The 19,054-nt window shown below is 43.1% G+C and overlaps 3 protein-coding genes across 3 annotated transcripts; 2 read left to right on the forward strand and 1 right to left on the reverse strand.

Moving 5' to 3' along the window:
* Positions 1-2,416: 2,416 nt before the first annotated feature.
* On the reverse strand, positions 2,417-5,858 carry RhiXN_08960 (Retrotransposable element Tf2 protein; the record flags this gene model as incomplete). The annotated part of the gene is made up of 3 exons (XM_043328776.1): positions 2,417-2,709; positions 2,773-5,742; positions 5,792-5,858. 3 exons carry the CDS (start codon positions 5,856-5,858, stop codon positions 2,417-2,419), a joined length of 3,330 nt encoding a protein of 1,109 aa, XP_043180222.1.
* Positions 5,859-7,588: 1,730 nt separating this feature from the next.
* RhiXN_08961 (Retrovirus-related Pol polyprotein from transposon) lies at positions 7,589-15,990 on the forward strand (the record flags this gene model as incomplete). Its single annotated transcript, XM_043328777.1, has 3 exons — positions 7,589-8,261; positions 8,318-14,753; positions 14,811-15,990. The coding sequence occupies 3 exons, from the start codon at positions 7,589-7,591 to the stop codon at positions 15,988-15,990; spliced, it is 8,289 nt and encodes a 2,762-aa protein (XP_043180223.1).
* A 203-nt stretch (positions 15,991-16,193) lies between these two features.
* RhiXN_08962 (uncharacterized protein) lies at positions 16,194-17,534 on the forward strand (the record flags this gene model as incomplete). Its single annotated transcript, XM_043328778.1, has 2 exons — positions 16,194-16,875; positions 17,002-17,534. The coding sequence occupies 2 exons, from the start codon at positions 16,194-16,196 to the stop codon at positions 17,532-17,534; spliced, it is 1,215 nt and encodes a 404-aa protein (XP_043180224.1).
* Between the last annotated feature and the right edge of the window lie 1,520 nt (positions 17,535-19,054).

A 19,054-nucleotide genomic window follows, 5' to 3' on the forward strand; every position in this document is an offset into this window, starting at 1 on the left:
TAACAGAATCCAAGAGCTGAGAAACTGAAAATATGAGAGACCATTCAATAGTTCAGTAATATAATTTTGGTTAATTTCCTATTAAAATCATGTATAAATGCAGACTTTTATGGTGCATGGTCTCTCATATTTTCAGTTTCTCAGCTCTTGGATTCAAACTTTGTGTGAGTACTTAGGTCTGTGCTAGCTACATGATAGACAAGTGTGAACCTGCTACCTGCTTTCTGTATGGTATGGCTACCTAGTTAATTTGGGGGGATATCCTAGATTTGTTGTATATTAGCCTTGTCCCATTATATTCTTGGCCAAGTCCTTATCTGGTACTTTTAGTATAGTCACCATACCATCAAAAGTGCACTGATAGCTTATGCCCTTCACTGGCTTCCTGAGTCTGGAGTATCATACAAAATAGGGGGGGATCTCATTTGTACAATCTATGTCCATATCACATTGATTTATAGATTTTATCTTCTTGTATCTTGTATATGTTGCTATATCATATACTAGAAGCATTTCACATATTTTTAACCATCAAAATCAGCCCAGAAATGGTCAAGATAGCCCAAAATCTTTGAGGCCTGGGGAAGTTGGTAAGCATTTGCAAATCAAATGCAACACCAAGCACAAAACACAAGGGTGCTCCCATGCATAGACACCTTCAATATCTCAACTGTTCCCAGTGTGCACACATTTTTGTGGAATGTAATCACATGTTGCATTTGAATTGCATGCAACTGTATATAATGGGGCAGGATCAAGAATGTCCCTCCATGCAGCCCTCTTCACTGCCTTATGAAGTTTGGGCAGCATTGTGTCAAGAAATTTACCAAGAGATGCCAATCAGAGGAAAGACCAAGCTTAAGCATATGAAACACTGCACCTCTTGTGGGAAAGCAGTCTGCTTGAGCTCTTGAGGCAGTCAATTGCTTATCAAACACATGAAATCTTCAGCATGTAAGAAAGCTCAACAAATGATCAAGGACATAAACTGTTATGGATATGACATTCCTTTTATAATCTGTACTTATTTTATTGACTACACAAGTAATACTACAGTAAATAAATAAGATGAAGATGCAAACTAAGGTTTTCAAGGTCCCTCTATCCAATTGCAACCTTTGCAAAACTTATAAACCTCAGGAATACCCTTTATATGCAAAAGATATTGCATATATGCTGTTTTCACTCATTTAAATATATAAATTCAGCTGAGTAGATAAACAGTAACAAGCAACATTTCCATTTTTTGTAGTATTTATTATTCAAGATTCTATCTTGTGGCTACACACAGAAATATTCAGGGTCCCCCCTGTTGCATAGGCAAGTGCTCTGGTGCTTAATCAGCACTTAAGTGCCAATGCACTAAATGCACCTTTTCTCCATCACCTGGGCATTCCACACTGCTGAACTGCTTGCGCTTAGGTGCACCTGTTTGTGCGCTCCAGAATTCCAGCTCAAACACTCAAAACAGATAACATTTGGTAGAGTTATGCCTTATTTACTGTAAGTACCCAGTACAGTGGTATCCTACCTTTGGGACTGTTTACTCCAAGGATGAAACACTTAGCTTTGGGACATCCAAGCACCCACACAGGTAAAAACTGGCTTGGGGCAAACATTGCCTTGGGGCAAATATTAGGATCTGTTATTTGTTTACTATGTACCAAAGTATTGGCTCCCTCAAGTGTTTCAGTTGCCACATGTACCTCCTGTACCCCCTCTTGATATCAATTGTGTATATACTTGTTTGTGCACCTTCTCAGGGTATAAAAGGACGCTGTGAAGACACTGTCCTAGACGTCTGTAAGGACATCAAGGATGCAGGCGCTTGCAGCCAGGTGTATCTAAGTGAAAACCACTTAAGGTGGTGAGCAAGCTACCTACAACAACAACCAGCTATACTACAATGACCAAGGCCATATGGGCAATGGCTAGCTATGTAAGTACAATGAAGAAGCTGCTTAAGGCGGTGTGGATGGTATAGACTTAGTAGTTACTGGGCAGTAAGGCCCTTGTACAATGGTGAATGTAACAAGAGGTAATCAACCTGGGTGTTACCATGGTTGGTTGGCCTCCTTATATATTACAGAGGTGAACTAATTACAAATATACAATATGCAAAACTATAACCAATAAGAACCCTGCTCTGCAGTTGGTCTTACTCATGCATACGTGTTGCTGATGTGTCATAGTGATGTCATCCGGTGGAGGTGGCTACATATGATGAGGTAAGTGTGGATGGGGATGTGGCTTGGCGCTTAGTGTATGATATAAGCGCCAATGTCATGTGATCAAAAATGTAGTCCAATTGCCTTTGTTTAAATTTGAGAAAATGGGAATAAATTCCCTGGTATCAAAAGTGTCTACAACACTGCCCCCCCTCTAAGGGCCTTGGCAGCGCCAAGGGCCTTCCTTTTCATTTCTTTTTGTATTTATCTAAAATCTTTTTGGCATTTTTCAAGTTTTCTTGAGGTTCCCACATGTTTTCTTCAGGCCTGTAACCTTTCCACTTGACCCGGAAGAACCATTTCCTGTTCCTTTCTTTGGCGTCTGTTATACCTTTGACTTTGTATTCCTCCTCTCCATCCACAGTAACAGGTGGTGGGCAGTTTTCAAAGGTGCGCTTTTTGTCCCTTTTGACTTTGGACAGTAATCCCACATAGAAGACATTGTGTATCCTCATAGAGGGCAGGAGTTCCAGACGGTATGCTTGGTCAGAGATTTTCTTGGTTATCTTGAAGGGGCCCAGGCATTGCTTGGTTAGCTAAGGACTCAGGGTCTTCAGCTTTATGTTTTTGGCGTCTAGCCAAGCCTCTTCCCCAATCTTGAATTCCACTGGGTCTCCTGATTCTCCAGCAGTCATGCGTGTCTTTGATTGCCAGAGTGCTGCCTCTATTTCCTGCCATTGGGCTTCCATTTGTGTTGCTAGCTTGTCCACCTCTGGTACATTGGTTGGGACGTTGCTAGGAGTGAGGGCTGGTTCCCATCTGTAAAGTGCCTTAAAAGGAGATCTGCCTGTGGAGCTGTGGACTGCGTTGTTGTAGGCAAATTCCACCATTGGTAGCCATTTCACCCAGTCTTTCTGATTGATCCCAGAATAGACTTGTAAGAAGTGTTTGACCATGGGGTTTATGTGTTCTGTTTGTCCATTGCTCTGTGGGTGATAGGCCAAGGAGAAGTGGGGGTCCATTCCTAGGCGCTGGTACAGTGCCTTCAGGAATTTATTATTGAAGACCCTTCCTTGGTCTGAAACTGTCTTCTCAGGCATGCCGTAACGCTTCCATACATGTTGCAGGAATAGGTCTGCTAACTCAGGGGCCTTGAGCTTTTTGGAACATTCCACCAAGATGATGTATTTGGTAAAGCTGTCCACAATGACCAATATGGAATTGCTGTTACCATCTTTAGGTAAGTCTACAATCATGTTGTAGGACACATGTTGCCAAGGTTGCGTGGGGAGTTTGAGTGGCTGTGGTGGAATGGATGCATACTTTGGTTTCCTAATCTGTTGGCATGTTTCACATGAGTCCACATGCCAGTAGGTGTCTGCTCTGATTCCTGGCCAATAGTACAATTGGGAGATTAGTTCCAGGGTCCTTTGATGGCCAGGGTGTCCTGCCAGGGGGCTATTGTGGTAGATGCGCAACAGATCAGTCTGCAAATTTCTAACGTCTGGGACTACAATCCTGCCTTGGTAGAACAATAATCCTGCTTCCATCTCATAATCCTTGAAGGCACATTTAATGGATGGTGGCGCTTTGGATTCATTCTGTAGGAATTGGAGGATTTCTTCCAGAGATTTGTCTTGATCTAGGGACAACTTGATCTGGCGTTGTAGTTCCTTTTCTGGCAGTACTAGTGTGGTGTTGGCAAAGACAGGATTGGGGAGCATAGATTGGGGTTCTGGTGGTATATCAGCATGGTTGGATTGGCGTGAAAGAGCGTCTGGTTTCCCTGTTTGTTTTCCTGGTTGGTAGACAATTTGGAAGTTATAGCCAGTCAGTAAGAGATGCCATTGTGCATGGCGGCAATTGAAGGTCTGGGATTCTTTCCAATATTCCAAGTTCCTATGATCTGTAAATACTGTGATGGGGTGCAATGTTCCTTCCCAGAAGATACGCCAGTATTTGAAAGACCTGATTATGGCTAACAGTTCTTTGTTGTGCATGTTGTAGTTCTGTTTGGCTCCCTTGAAGGATTCTGACAAGAATCCTAAGGGGTGTAGGCAACCATCTTCTTGGCATTGACTAAGTATTGATCCCAGGGCTGCTCCCAATGCATCAGTCTCTAGGAAGTAGGGCTTGGTGGGGTCTGCATGAGCTAGGACTGGTGCATTGGTAATGGCATCCTTGAGTCCTTGGAATGCTTCTTGTTCTTTAGCATCCCATTTCCAGGGTGTATCCTTTTTTACCAGGTTATGTAACAGCCTGGCCATGTGGCTGAAATTTGCAACAAAGCGGTGCAGAAAGTTTGCAAATCCAAGGAATGATTGAACTTCTTTGACCTTGGTTGGCGTGGGCCACTCCTGGACTGCCTGGATCTTGAGCTTGTCCAAACTGAACCCCTTATCCAACACAATAATCCCTAGGTACTCCACTGAGGTGACATGGAAGGTACATTTGGAGGCTTTACAGAACAACTGGTTCTCCATTAGGCACCAGAGGACTTCATGGACATGCTGCATATGGGATGCATCATCCTTAGAGTAGATCAGGATGTCATCAAGGTAGATGATGATGCATACATCCAATAAGTCCTTGAACAATTCATTCATGAAGTGTTGAAAAGCAGCAGGAGCATTTGTTAAGCCAAAAGTCATTACTAGAGATTTGTATAAACCATACTTGGTGCGGAAGGCAGTCTTCCACTTGTTGCCTTCTTTTACCTGGACATTGTTGTAGCCCCATTGTAGATCTAATTTGGTAAAGACCTTTGCGCCACAGAGCTGGGCCATTAGGTTGTCAGGACGGGGTAAGGGATACATGTTCTTCTTGGTCCAGTTATTCAGGCAACAGTAATCAACAACCAGGCAACAAGAGCCATCTTTCTTTGGTACAAACATTACCAGAGAGCTAATTGAGGACTTGCTGGGATGGATCTTCCCAGCTTTCAACTCATCCCTGAGCCAATCCTTTAGTGTGGCGGACTTGGCATTGGTCATACTATAAAGGGGGGAGTTGAGGGGTCCTTCTTCCATAAGTTCAATGCCAATGTCATAATGCCTGTGTGGCAGAAGCTTATTGAACTCTTCCTCCCCAAACACCTTTGCATATTGGTGGTATTCCAGGGGTACTCCATTCAAGGGATCTTTGTCTGCTTCCTCCTCTTCAGCAATGGCTATGTGCTCTGGCGTTGCGTGGGGGAATGTGAGGGTGCGCTGATTCCAATCAATTTCCGGGTTGTGAGCATCCAACCATTTCAATCCCAAGATGGCGGCGTGAGACCCTGTGCTGCATATAAGGAAGGTCTCAGTCATATGTTTGCCATCAAGGGAGAAGGTAAGGTTTGCCTTCTTCCAGATTTTGCCAGCCTGGGGGCTCAACCCATCAAGCATAGCAACAGTTTGGGGTGAAGGGAGGTCTATCAAGGGTAGGCGGAGTAGTTCCACTGTGCAAGGGTGGAGGAATGATGATGTAGTGCCTGAGTCTATCAGGACTTCTAAAGTATCTGCTTGCTTCTCTGGTTTGATTGGAATTGTGAATAGCAGTTTATTTCTATGTGACTGGGATATATTACAAATTTCTGAAACACAACCAGAGTCCTTGGGATCCTTGCGTGCAGCAGCAGGTACCCTTAGTCTTTTCCCAAAGTGGGTCCAGACTCTTTGCCAATTTTGGCAGATTCTTTTTTGGCCCCATCCTCAATAGGGGTGCCCTTTGTTATGGATATGACATTTCTTCTTTAATCTGTACTTATTTTATTAATTACACTAGTAATCTCACAGTAAATAAATGAGATAAAGATGCGAACTAAGGTTTTCAAGGTCCCTCTATCCAATAGTGACCTTTACAAAACCTACAAACCTCAGGAATACCCTTAATATGCAATGTCTTTCGCATATATGCTGTTTTCTCACTCATTTAAATATATAAATTCAGCTGAGTAGAAAAACAGTAACAGGTAATATTTCTCTTGTTTGTAGTATTTACTATTCAAGATTCTATCTTGTGGCTACACACAGAAATATTCAGGGTCCCCCCTGTCGCATAGGCAAGTGCTCCGGCGCTTAATCAGCCCTTAAGCGCCGACGCACTAAATGCGCCTTTTCTCCATCACCCGGGCATCCCACACTGCCGAATCGCTTGCGCTTAGGTGCGCATGTTTGTGCGCTCCAGAACGCTGGGTCAAACTCCCAAAACAGACAACATTTGGCTGAGTTATGCCCCATTTACTGTAAGTACCCAATGCAGGGGTATCCTACCTTTGGGATTGTTTACTCCAAGGATGAAACACTTAGCCTTGGGACATCTAAGGACCCACACAGGTAAATAATGCCTTGGGGCAAACATTGCCTTGGGGCAAATATTAGGATCTGTTGTTTGTTTACTATGTACCAAAGTATTGGCTCCCTCAAGTGTTTCAGTTGCCACATGTACCTCCTGTACCCCCTCTTGGTATCAATCATGTATATACTTGTTTGTGCGCCTTCTCAGGGTATAAAAGGACCCTGTGAAGACGCTTCTAATGCATCCATTTATCCACTCTTATATATTGACATATACACACAAGCCTTTAACAGCTTATCTGTGCATTTACTTTAGTGATTGACTCACTGTAAATAGCATAGGAGGTTATTTGGCGCACTAAGACCATAGGCCAGTCCCAACAGACACAGGGTAACCTATTAGTGTACTTACTGCGACCCTGTGCCCCTTGACTGTCACAGTTGTTGAGTTCAACATTGAGTATAGTGCAACGATACTGTAAGGATTGTTGTGATTGAGTGATAGTGTTTCAATCCACCATACCCCCTATATTGTAGATAGCTTTATCTACAATATCTCATAAATCCTAGATATATTTTAGGTAAACCCCATAAGTCTTAAGTCTTACTTAAGCATATATAAGTCCTATACTTATTAGGCAAATCCTATAAACCCTGTACATTAGTCAGGTAACCCTCTTACTTAAGGTACTATCCTAGAGACCTTAAGTATACATACCCTTAGTCACTTAGGCTTAAGTAACATTAGTCTAAGGTACTATACATAACCAACCACCTGCACTTCATAGTTGCTAGACTATTTGTTAGGAGTTGTTATTCCTGATAACCTAGCCTATATTGTGCATATATTCTGTGCATATATTCTGATTCTTAATACTAGTTCTTAGCTATTCTCATATACATTTTGTATATAGTAATTCTTTCTTACTCCTGTATTTACACGACTCTTAACATTGGTGACCACCGCAGGGCCTAGTGTTGGTTATCTTTAATTCTTACCTGTAATCTTTTGTACAAGCTTTCATACTTTGTATATACATTCTAATTGTGATACTCTACTAACATTCTTTTATGTCTAGAAGATCAAGTAGACCTGCATCCTCTAATAGGACCCCTTGGGACACAAGACTTTCAAGAGAAGGTATGCCTAGACATAGTACCCCTAGAAGCTCTGTGCTTCCTAGAGACAGCATACCTACAGATAGTCCCAACAACCCTTTTGGACCTACTAGGTACTCTATTGAGCAATCCTCTCCTGAGGAGCTAGTGATTCATCAACCTATCCAACCCTATGAATCACCCATCAAGCCACATGCTTCCATGCCAGCCTTGGAAGACCCTCAAGAAGGACCTAGTAGCTCAAGAAGAATATCACCCCACTCTCATAAGTCATCATCCAGACACTCTCCAAGATTGTCTCCTTTGGAATATGAAGCTATTCAGGAAGCAAACAAGCTAGCTAAGCCAAGTTCTTCTATAAGGAAGCCTTCACCTTTTGGTCATAAGACTAGTTCAGCTACCTTCCAGAGGATGATACCTGTATTTGAACTCCCTGATATAGAGATGTTGGAACCTTCCTCTAGTAAACCTCAGCCCTCTGAGCCTATGAACTCTCATGAGCTTAAGAGATCTAAAGGAAAGACTTCTGAAGCTCACATATCTAAGCATAGGGAAACTCAAGCTGCCTTACTGGATCCTAATGATAGGTCTTTTACTAATGACCCAGCAATCCAGAAGTACCTACCCTATTCTCCTTCCACTACCTTATACCCTCTAAATGAAGAATCTCCAGGAGAATTCAACTATCAGCCTGACTGTACACAATGACCTCTTGGTGCAGGAAGAACCCTCAAGCTAATAGTTTTAGGAAAGTCTACAGGCAGCTAGGAAGAGTATTCTATCATGTGGAGATACCTCCAGCCCATGAGAATCGCTACCCCTCACCTTCTTGTGAGCAATGGGCTTCTCACTACTTCAAACTACTAGATACTGTAGTAACCTTTAGACCTACATGTCGCATTACTACCAAGTTAGTTCCTGCTCAAGAAATCAACCATTGGCCTGAATATGGTAAGTTACACATAGACCTGAATAAACTAATCAAGAGAACTGTTCATAGTGTCTATGACATGGAGGAGCTACTGCCCATTCCTGAATGGCCAGAACATGACTGTTTATTCACCTCTCATTCCTTTGAGGTAGCTGCTGTCACTTATAGGGATCAGATGGAGCGTTTCATTCAGAAGCTATATGAGATCCTTGGTAGACAACTTCAGACTGGACCACCTTCCCCAGTCATCTCTGCAGGACATCTCAGTGAGGTAGAACCTGGACAAGAACACCTTAGGGATAGGACCCTACAACTCAAGCAAGATATGACCCTTTTAGTGCCCAAAAGTTCTAGAGCCTCTTCTGTCACTCCACAGGAGGCGGCTCAAGAAAACTTACTAAGGAGTCTTATCAAGCCCACAAGTCAAGTTACTATTGCTAGTCCTTTACTTCCAGAACCTCAAGTTTCTCCTCCAACTGAAACCCTTCACACATCCAGTAGCACTCCCCCAGGACAACCTCCTAGTAGTCTTCATTCATCCAAAGCCTCTCTTACTGTTACTATGCAACCTAGGTATTTAGGACCTGATAATGGAACCTCACTTATTCCCTCAGAACCTTTACCACCTCCTCCTAGCTCTATTGCTACTTCTTCCTCTAGATCTATACCCTTAGGAAGAATACCAGAAGAGTCACCCCATGTAACATTACAAGTCCCACCTACCTTAGAAAGGACTGAGAGACTTAGGAGAGAAGCTACTAGATCTCTAGGACCTAGACCACCTACTCCTAGACCCACTATAGTCCCTTCCACTAGTTCAGAAGAAACCTTACCATCATCACCTAGAGGTAATGCAAGTGTTCCTATTGCACAACCTTCAGCTATACCTCCTTTCAATATACAAGCCCTTGAAGACTACATCAACAATCTTTCAGATGGAAGTATAGATGGCTTAAGTTCTTCTGAATCATCAACTGGAAGAGACCAAGTAGCCCCAGAACTAATAGCCCCAGCTACTCCTGCTGATTCTATCACTTCTGTCTCAAGTGCTGCTACTCATACCATGCAAATTCCAGTAGCACAGTCTACTCCCAGGATTAGGAGCCAAGTAGAAGAAGATAATGTTAGGAATATACCTTATAATCCACCTTTAAGCAATGCTGCTAGAAGAGTTAGCCTTGCAGGCCCAAGTATCCCTCTTAGAGATCCACCTCCACATGCTGACTTTATTAATCGCAGATCTTCCTTGGGAGCAAATTGGCGATCCTCAGGAAGACCAGCTATACCAGCTGAATCCTTTACCAGAGTATCTACAATCCCAGAAGAGCGCTCCTCTAGACTAGCTGAAAGTGCCCACAGGAGACCTACCTCCTCTCCTGAATCAAGAAGAACTCCTCTAAGTATCCATACCAATTTACCTTACTTACAGGAGCAGCCAGCACCAGTTACTAGAGAAGAAGCTAATATGAGTAGGAGAGGAAACTTCTTAGCCCCTCTGATAGCACCTGTCCCACAACTTCAAGTACCTCCAGCACCACCCATTGACAGGACTAGGTTACCTCCTCATATTGTAGGACGTATGGTCTCCTCTAGAAGGTTTAGTGAGCTGTTTAATGATCCACCTCCTAGGGATCAACTTAGAGATAGACTAGCTCCCTTAGCTGAAGGAGGAGGAGGAAATGACCCACCATATGATAGCGATGAGGGAGATTTTGATAACTCTGGTAGAAGAAGGAACAATCCACCTAGAAGAAATGGAGGAGGACCTCCCAACAACCCAGAAGATCCAGGAAATGAACCATATGCTCAAGCAAATGCAGCTAGAGCTAGACCTTTCAATCCAGCTCCTGTACATTTTGATACTAAGCTGAAACCTGACATAATCCCAGAGTGGGATGGAGACACTAAGAAGCTGTTGCGCTGGATGACATCCATCAACAACATAGCTGAGTATAGTAGCTACACTAGAATTCAGCTTGGACAGCAGATTCCTCTCAGGTTCACAGGAAGAGCTCTTAGATGGTTCAATGCATTAGATAAGGACTATAGGCAAATTATAACTGAAGATTGGCCAGCACTTAGGCAAGCTATCACTATCCACTTCATGAATAGGACCTTCCTGAACAGAAGCAAGAATGAAGCCATGCGCATCAGGTTCAGGGATAAAGATCATTCAGAAGAGACTCCAGAAGACTATGTCATCAGGAAGATGGAAGCTCTCACTATTGTCAGTGACTGGACTGACTCTGAATTAATCTTTGAAATCATGAATGGTGCTCCTAAGTCCTGGACCACGCATATAGACACCTCAAGAATAGTCACTTGGGAAGACTTCCTTGACAAGATTGCATGGCATGAGGAGGACCTTTTGGGAAAAGATTCTTCTCATAACTCTGACATACAGCGTCAACTACACCAGATGCAATCTACTCTCAAGAGACTAGAAGGAAACAGGCACTCTAGGCCAAGTGCGCGCTCACACTTAGCAGGATCTAAACCAGTAGGATGGCATCAAAATAATCCTCCACCAAAATACCCTAAGGATGACTCTACAGTATCTAAAGGTAAAACTCCTAAAGACAAGAAAGCTAGACCTTGTAGACACTGTGGAAGTATGATGCACTGGGATAGAGACTGTAAGCATGCTAAGAAGAACTCCAGATTTGTGCAATCACATATGGCACAAGCAGATGATGATGAATGGGAAGCACAGGAAGCTTATGAAGATCTCTGTGATGAAGCCTACCTTGATGAAACAGAATATGACACTGAAGGAGAAGAGTCTGTTTCTGAGGAAGAGCAGGATTTTCATAAGCCCCTTCAGTCATTAGCTGTCTCTACCTCCAGCGCTAAGCCCAGCTCTGGATCCCAGGAGGAACAGCATGGTCTGGAGGGGACCACTGTCAGCCAGGGTACTAACTCTGCTGACCAGGGCAGTAAGGAATCTGATTCATCTGTATTTTCTGGATATGTACAACCCAAGCTCCCCACCAGGAAAAGCCTTAATAAGAAACTGAAAATGGCTAGTAGTCATACAGCTATTGCCAAAATTGGAGAAGAAATCACTCTCAAGCGATTAATGTCAAGACCACCAGGAACTGCTTTCTTTGGATCCAAAGCCACCATCATCAAAGGTTGGCTTCAGACAAATAATGGACCTAAGAAGCGCATCACCTTTGACTCAGGATCAGAGATCACTCTCATTAATGAGTCAATACTTAAAACTCTAGATCCATCACCTAGAGTGCGCATTGGACAAAAACTCAAGTTAATTCAAGTTACTGGGAATAGTAGCTTATCACAGTATATTTCCCTTCCTATCATCTTTGATACTGAACAAGGATTAGTTAAAATGATTGTAGAAGCCTATATAGTTCCTGACATGAATACACCCTTTATCTTAGGAACAGACTTTGCATCTCAGTATCAACTGTCATTAGTTAGGAATGGAGATGGAACAAGGATAGTTTTTGGGGATACAGGACGTTCTATTCCTGTGGAAGAATCAGATTCCAGCCCAAGAATTGACCAACAAGGTAATACCTTTATGGTTGAAGTTGCGCAAGGATTCATCAAGAATTCTGAGAAAATCAAGATCTCTAAGAAAGCCTACAAAAAGCGACTCCAACATAGGAAATTACCTCCCAATACTGTCAAAGTAAAAGTCTATGAGACAGTTACTATCCCAGCGCATACCATCAAGCTCATCAAAGTCAAGACAACATGGAAGGAAGGTCAAGCCTCTGGTTTTATGGACAGATCTTTCAATTCCCATCAACAAGAAGAACATCTGTTTGCAATAACAGACTGCCTGATAGATAGGAACAATCCTAAGATTCAGGTTTCTAACCTATCAGAACATCCTTTAAGATTGCAAGGAGGAGAGATTCTTGGATATATGCATGATCCCAACGAATACCTTGCAAAGGAAAAGGACATTACTAAGGAAGAAAAAGACAGCATTATCAAGTATGCTACCTTAGTACAAGCCATGGTGCAGAGGAAAGCTGAAGAGAAGCCTACTGTGCAAGAAGAGGAATTAATGAAGTCACCTGAAGGAGGACCTAAGACTGCTGAAGTACCTGACCCAGAACCTGTCCCTTCAGATAGATTTCTTCAAGAAGTTAATTTCTCAGAACATCTCACCCCTAATCAAAGGACTAAACTAGAAAAAGTTTTGCGCAAGCATGAGTTAGCCTTTGGATTAGATGGTAGACTTGGTACTCATAACACTCAACTGGAAATTAGACTAAGGCCAGGAACTAAAGAAATATCTCTAACCCCTTACCATGCTTCTCCAGCTAAAAGAGAAGTCATTGACAAGCAGATTGAGGAATGGCTTAAACTTGGAGTCATTGAGCCATCCAAAAGTGCTTGGGGATTTCCTGTCATAGTAGTCTATTGCAACAGTAAACCCAGACTATGTGTGGATTACAGACGTCTCAATGAAGTAGCTGTACCAGATGAGTATCCCTTACCAAAGCAAACTGACATTTTGCATGCCTTGGAAGGATCTCAATGGCTTACTACCTTAGATGCGCTAGCTGGTTTCACTCAGCTAACCATTAAGGAGGAAGACAGAAAAAAACTTGCTTTCAGATGTCACAACGGCCATTGGCAACCTACCAAACTACTCTTTGGATATAGGAATGGACCAGCAGAGTTCCAGCGTGTCATGAATAGGATACTTTCAAGATTTCTATGGCAATTTGCCCTAGTATATATTGATGACATAGTGATCTACAGTGTTAAGTTTGAAGACCATTGCAATCACTTAGATCAAGTCTTAGGAGCTATTGAAGAAGCTGAAATCACCCTATCTCCAAAGAAATGCCACATTGGATACCAATCACTACTATTGCTAGGACAGAAGGTATCAAGATTAGGTCTATCAACCCACAAGGAAAAAGTTGATGCTATCTTAGAGTTGGAACCCCCTAAAAATGTTCCTACCTTACAGACTTTCCTAGGGATGATGACTTATTTCTCTAGCTATATTCCCTTCTACTCATGGATTGTAGCGCCTTTGTTCAAGCTTCTCAAGAAAGGAACAGCTTGGTCTTGGGAGGAAAAGGAACAACAAGCATTTGAACTTGCTAAAGAGGCCCTTGCATCTGCTCCAGTAATGGCTTATCCTATTATTGGAAAACCTTACAGATTATATACAGATGCATGCAACTATGGCCTTGGAGGAATATTACAGCAAGTCCAGTCAATCAAGATAAAAGACCTAAAAGGGACAAAGGCATACAAGTACTTAAGGGGGGAATATGATAAAGGAAACCCAGTTCCCAGAATGACAATTCCTGCTTCCAAGCAGAGAGACAACGTGACTGGGGGGGATACATGGGATAAGCAAGACTTTGAAGAAACAACTGTACAAGTAGAGCGAGTCATTGCTTATTGGTCAAGGATTCTAAAAGAAGCAGAAAGAAACTACTCTCCAACAGAGCGCGAAGCATTAGCCCTCAAGGAAGCACTTGTGAAATTTCAGGTATACTTGGAAGGGGCTGAATTTGTTGCTATCACAGATCACGCCGCTCTCACCTGGAGCAAGACTTACAATAATGTCAACAGAAGACTCATGACATGGGGCTTAGTATTCTCAGCCTACCCAGGAATGCAGATTGTGCACCGCGCAGGAAGAGTACATGACAATGCAGATCCTATCTCAAGACTTAGGAGGAGAACCCCATATCATACCAGCCCTCTGGCAGATCAATTGACTCCACTCAAGCTCAATATGGAGGAAGACCCATTAAGAAACCTCTACAAGGAGATAAATGAACGTTTTGAAGAGAAACTTCTTAGAGTTGCAAGCGCATTCACCCAGAGTTACAAAATTGGAAATAGCCAGAAGCCCATCAAGAAGTGGATACCCACACCGGCAGAAGCTATATCTTATCCAACAACTACCTCATACTCTGTGGAAATATCAATAAACTCAGAAGAAATCACAAGGTTCATAGAAGCATACAAGAAGGACTCCCATTTTAAGCAAGTGATGGAAGAGTTCAAGTTGCACCACAATCCACTCAATCCACCCTTCCATCAATACCAGATAGGAGATAATGGATTGATCTACTTTATAGATTCCCAGGAAAAGTATTGGCTATGTGTACCTAGGGATCTACAAGTAGATATTTTGAAGGAAAATCATGATAACCTCAATCAAGGAGCACATGCTGGTTATGCTAAGACATATCATCGAATTGCTTCTGTTTACTATTGGCCTAAGATGGCTAGAAGCATTCAGAAGTATGTACACACTTGTGATATCTGTCAGAAAGCAGGACATTGACGGCATGGACCCAGAGGATTCCTTCAACCTTTACCTATTCCACAGCAACCCTTTGAAGTAGTATCAATGGACTTCATCATGGATCTTCCACCAAGTAACAACTACAACGCTATCCTAGTTATTGTGGACAAACTAACTAAGTATGGACATTTCATCCCATGTACTACTCAGATAGATGAAGTACAAACAGCGCAACTGTTCCATGATCACATATGGTGTCACTATGGTTTACCTCGGCAAGTAATCACTGATAGAGATGCTAGATGGACAGGAGCCTTTTGGGGTCACTTAGTTAGTATGTTAGGAATTCGGCAAGCACTCACCACTGCACATCATCCTCAGAGTGATGGACAAACAGAGATACTTAATCAAACTACAGAAGTGGCTATTAGAGTATTCACTAACCCAGCTAAGGACAATTGGAGTAAGCTTCTATCAGGATTTGCGCACTCATACAATACAAGTGTGCATACATCCACACAACAGACACCAGCCTTCCTACTCCGCGGATTCCAGCCTCTAACATCAGCCAACTTACTGGCTCTCACTTCTGAGAACATTCCAAGACCAGCCCAAGAAAGTCAAACAGCTGAAGAATTCAAGGAATCCATGGAATTAGCACGATCATTAGCTAAGGACGCTCTCAAAGTAGCTCAGAATTATCAACAGAAATACTATAATTCTGACAAGACACATGTTACCTTTGAGCCAGGAAATTTAGTCTTCATCAATCCCCATTCCTTAAACTTACTCAAACATCAGTCAGGGAAAGGGAATAAGCTAAATATGCGTTATGAAGGACCATTTGAAGTCATGGAAAGCATATCACCTGTAGCATATAGGATAAGATTACCTGCTAGCTATCGCATACACCCAATCATTAACATAGCACACTTGGAATCTTACAAGGCATCACCCCCAGAGTTTGGAAGCCGACCCACTCAGAATATACCTAGAGAAGACTTCCAACAGATGCCTGAATATGAGGTGGAAAGGATAGTAGAAGAAAGGACAATAAAGAAAGGCAACAAGAGAATTAGGCAGTACAAAATCCGTTGGCTTGGGTACAGCTCAGAACATGATAGATGGAGGACAGAGAAAGAATTAAGGAATGCTCCAGAAGTAATCAAAGAATGGAAGCGAACCTCTGGCTCCACTATCCATCCCAATCACAGGAAGAAGAAGGAGTTCTAAGCTCCACATGGCTTCTTCCATGTACCACAGGTGTAACTAAACTGGTCATATCCTCCAAGATAGGAAATAACAACATACTCAACGTTCAAATCTCTAAGTCAAACCTATCTTATGGAGGATGGATTTTGTATAAATGCTATCACTCAACTCTCTCCATTGCCATCCCACTCACACTGAATACGTCTACTCAGTACTCTATCAATATGTCTTTTGCTCAAAGCTTCTACTGCTTCCCTATCTTCACCACCTATTGCAATGATGTGCCTCTCTCCCCTGAGACAGGTATTATTGAGGCTAATCATGTCCGCGACTTATACTACATTTATGCTAACCGCCACAATGATCACCCTTCACCCTACTCAGAAAACCATCCTGACCCTCTGGAGCGGCGCATTCATGCTATGCCAGATGTTGAGGTGTTCCTCATGGCTGATGATCACCCTCCCCAGTGGTTCCTAGGTGTTGACCTTGCCCATGCTCTCCATGGGGCCTACTACCATGCTCTACAGGTCTTTGGGGATGCTGTTCAACCCACAGGATGGAATCGCCATGATCCTTGGGGCAATTATGATTATGCCTCTAAGCTAGAAGAGATCAACTTCCCATACATCCCTCGTCCTATCTGCTTCACTCGCGATCTCTACCACTTCCCCTTTGACACCTTCCATGAATTACAGCGCCAAGTCCACCACAACAATTTCTATGTCATCTGTCTCAACGCGCTTTCCATCATTATTAATGCTACCAAGCAGAACCATTACAGCAACCTGGCTCATGTTGGGTACATTTGTGGTTCCCCTGCTTGCGTATCAGCACACCGCTTCTGGTGTTGTCTACACGGGCACCCTGTCATTGATAGCTCTGAAGACGATTTATCAGATGCGGGTAAGCAGAATTTGGCATAGAATTAATATGTGCACTGAATATACAAGGATATGTGTCACAGGATTCCCTATCAACAACTACGACGCCAACAATGAGTCCTTGGGCCCGCTTACGCGCCAACTGAAGTTTCTTCGCCGCCTGCGTTGGAAGAATTTGTGGAACAGATCTTCAACTACGCCGCTTGGGGAATCAAGCCTCCCGTCATCCCTGAGTCCCACGGAATCCAATGGTTGGGACAGCAATACGGCGATTCATTCACTGCGCCGGAGTTCAAGCCCTTGCACGCCGCAAGCAATGCAGGCGAGTACCCTGCACCTCCCAACAGCAACTACGAGCTCGACGTCAACGCTCTTACCGAGCAGCTTGCGCAAGTGGCCGTTGTACAGGACGCCGATCCCGCACCCCCGTCCTTCAGCGCCAACTTCGTCGAATCTATTTGGGAATGGCCTGGAGAACCTCAGCCCGTCGCCGACCTGGGACCTCCTGAGTGGCCCTCCGTACCACAGCAGCACACGCCTCCGTTTTCATGGGAAGACCATTGGCACGAGGTTCGCGCCCGCGACTTAAGGACCGAAGGGGATATGGACTTTGACATTGGCGGAGGTATCGAAATCAACGCTAACCATGTCATTCAAACTCGTCCTGTAACCTCTAACTAGTAGTCAGCGTCACCTTTAGCCTTGTAACCTCCAATCCGTGCTTTCAGCACCTCCTTTCCTGTACTCTGCAACCATTAATGCTCTACTCGCGAATCTGATCGTTTTTGACTCGTCTAAATAATCGTCGCTAAGAATACGACCCTTATTCGTGTGAACGTCCCACCACACTTAGTACCGATCGATAGCCACGACTCGATAGATATCGACAGCACTTTTAACTAAGTCAAAAGCTTCAGATTTGACCTTGCAATAATTACAACAAGTAAATACCCACACCAGCTGAATACTCCAAGCAGGTGACTAAGCCTTAAGCGCCCATGGCTCCGACACCTTAAGACTTAGCAATAAAATTAAGGAATTTAATTCCAATTTCAAGGGGTATAATCAATTAGCATCAAACCTTTAATTAGGAAGCCATCTCTTGATAAGATAAGTCCAGATTGGGGGGGATATGTTATGGATATGACATTTCTTCTTTAATCTGTACTTATTTTATTAATTACACTAGTAATCTCACAGTAAATAAATGAGATAAAGATGCGAACTAAGGTTTTCAAGGTCCCTCTATCCAATAGTGACCTTTACAAAACCTACAAACCTCAGGAATACCCTTAATATGCAATGTCTTTCGCATATATGCTGTTTTCTCACTCATTTAAATATATATAAATTCAGCTGAGTAGAAAAACAGTAACAGTAATATTTCTCTTGTTTGTAGTATTTACTATTCAAGATTCTATCTTGTGGCTACACACAGAAATATTCAGGGTCCCCCCTGTTGCATAGGCAAGTGCTCCGGCGCTTAATCAGCCCTTAAGCGCCAACGCACTAAATGCGCCTTTTCTCCATCACCCGGGCATCCCACACTGCCGAATCGCTTGCGCTTAGGTGCGCATGTTTGTGCGCTCCAGAACGCTGGGTCAAACTCCCAAAACAGACAACATTTGGCTGAGTTATGCCCCATTTACTGTAAGTACCCAATGCAGGGGTATCCTACCTTTGGGATTGTTTACTCCAAGGATGAAACACTTAGCCTTGGGACATCTAAGGACCCACACAGGTAAATAATGCCTTGGGGCAAACATTGCCTTGGGGCAAATATTAGGATCTGTTGTTTGTTTACTATGTACCAAAGTATTGGCTCCCTCAAGTGTTTCAGTTGCCACATGTACCTCCTGTACCCCCTCTTGGTATCAATCATGTATATACTTGTTTGTGCGCCTTCTCAGGGTATAAAAGGACCCTGTGAAGACGCTTCTAATGCATCCATTTATCCACTCTTATATATTGACATATACACACAAGCCTTTAACAGCTTATCTGCGCATTTACTTTAGTGATTGACTCACTGTAAATAGCATAGGAGGTTATTTGGTGCACTAAGACCATAGGCCAGTCCCAACAGACACAGGGTAACCTATTAGTGTACTTACTGCGACCCTGTGCCCCTTGACTGTCACAGTTGTTGAGTTCAACATTGAGTATAGTGCGACGATACTGTAAGGATTGTTGTGATTGAG

This window comes from Rhizoctonia solani, chromosome 5, assembly GCF_016906535.1.
Source record: "Rhizoctonia solani chromosome 5, complete sequence".
NCBI lineage: Eukaryota > Fungi > Basidiomycota > Agaricomycetes > Cantharellales > Ceratobasidiaceae > Rhizoctonia > Rhizoctonia solani.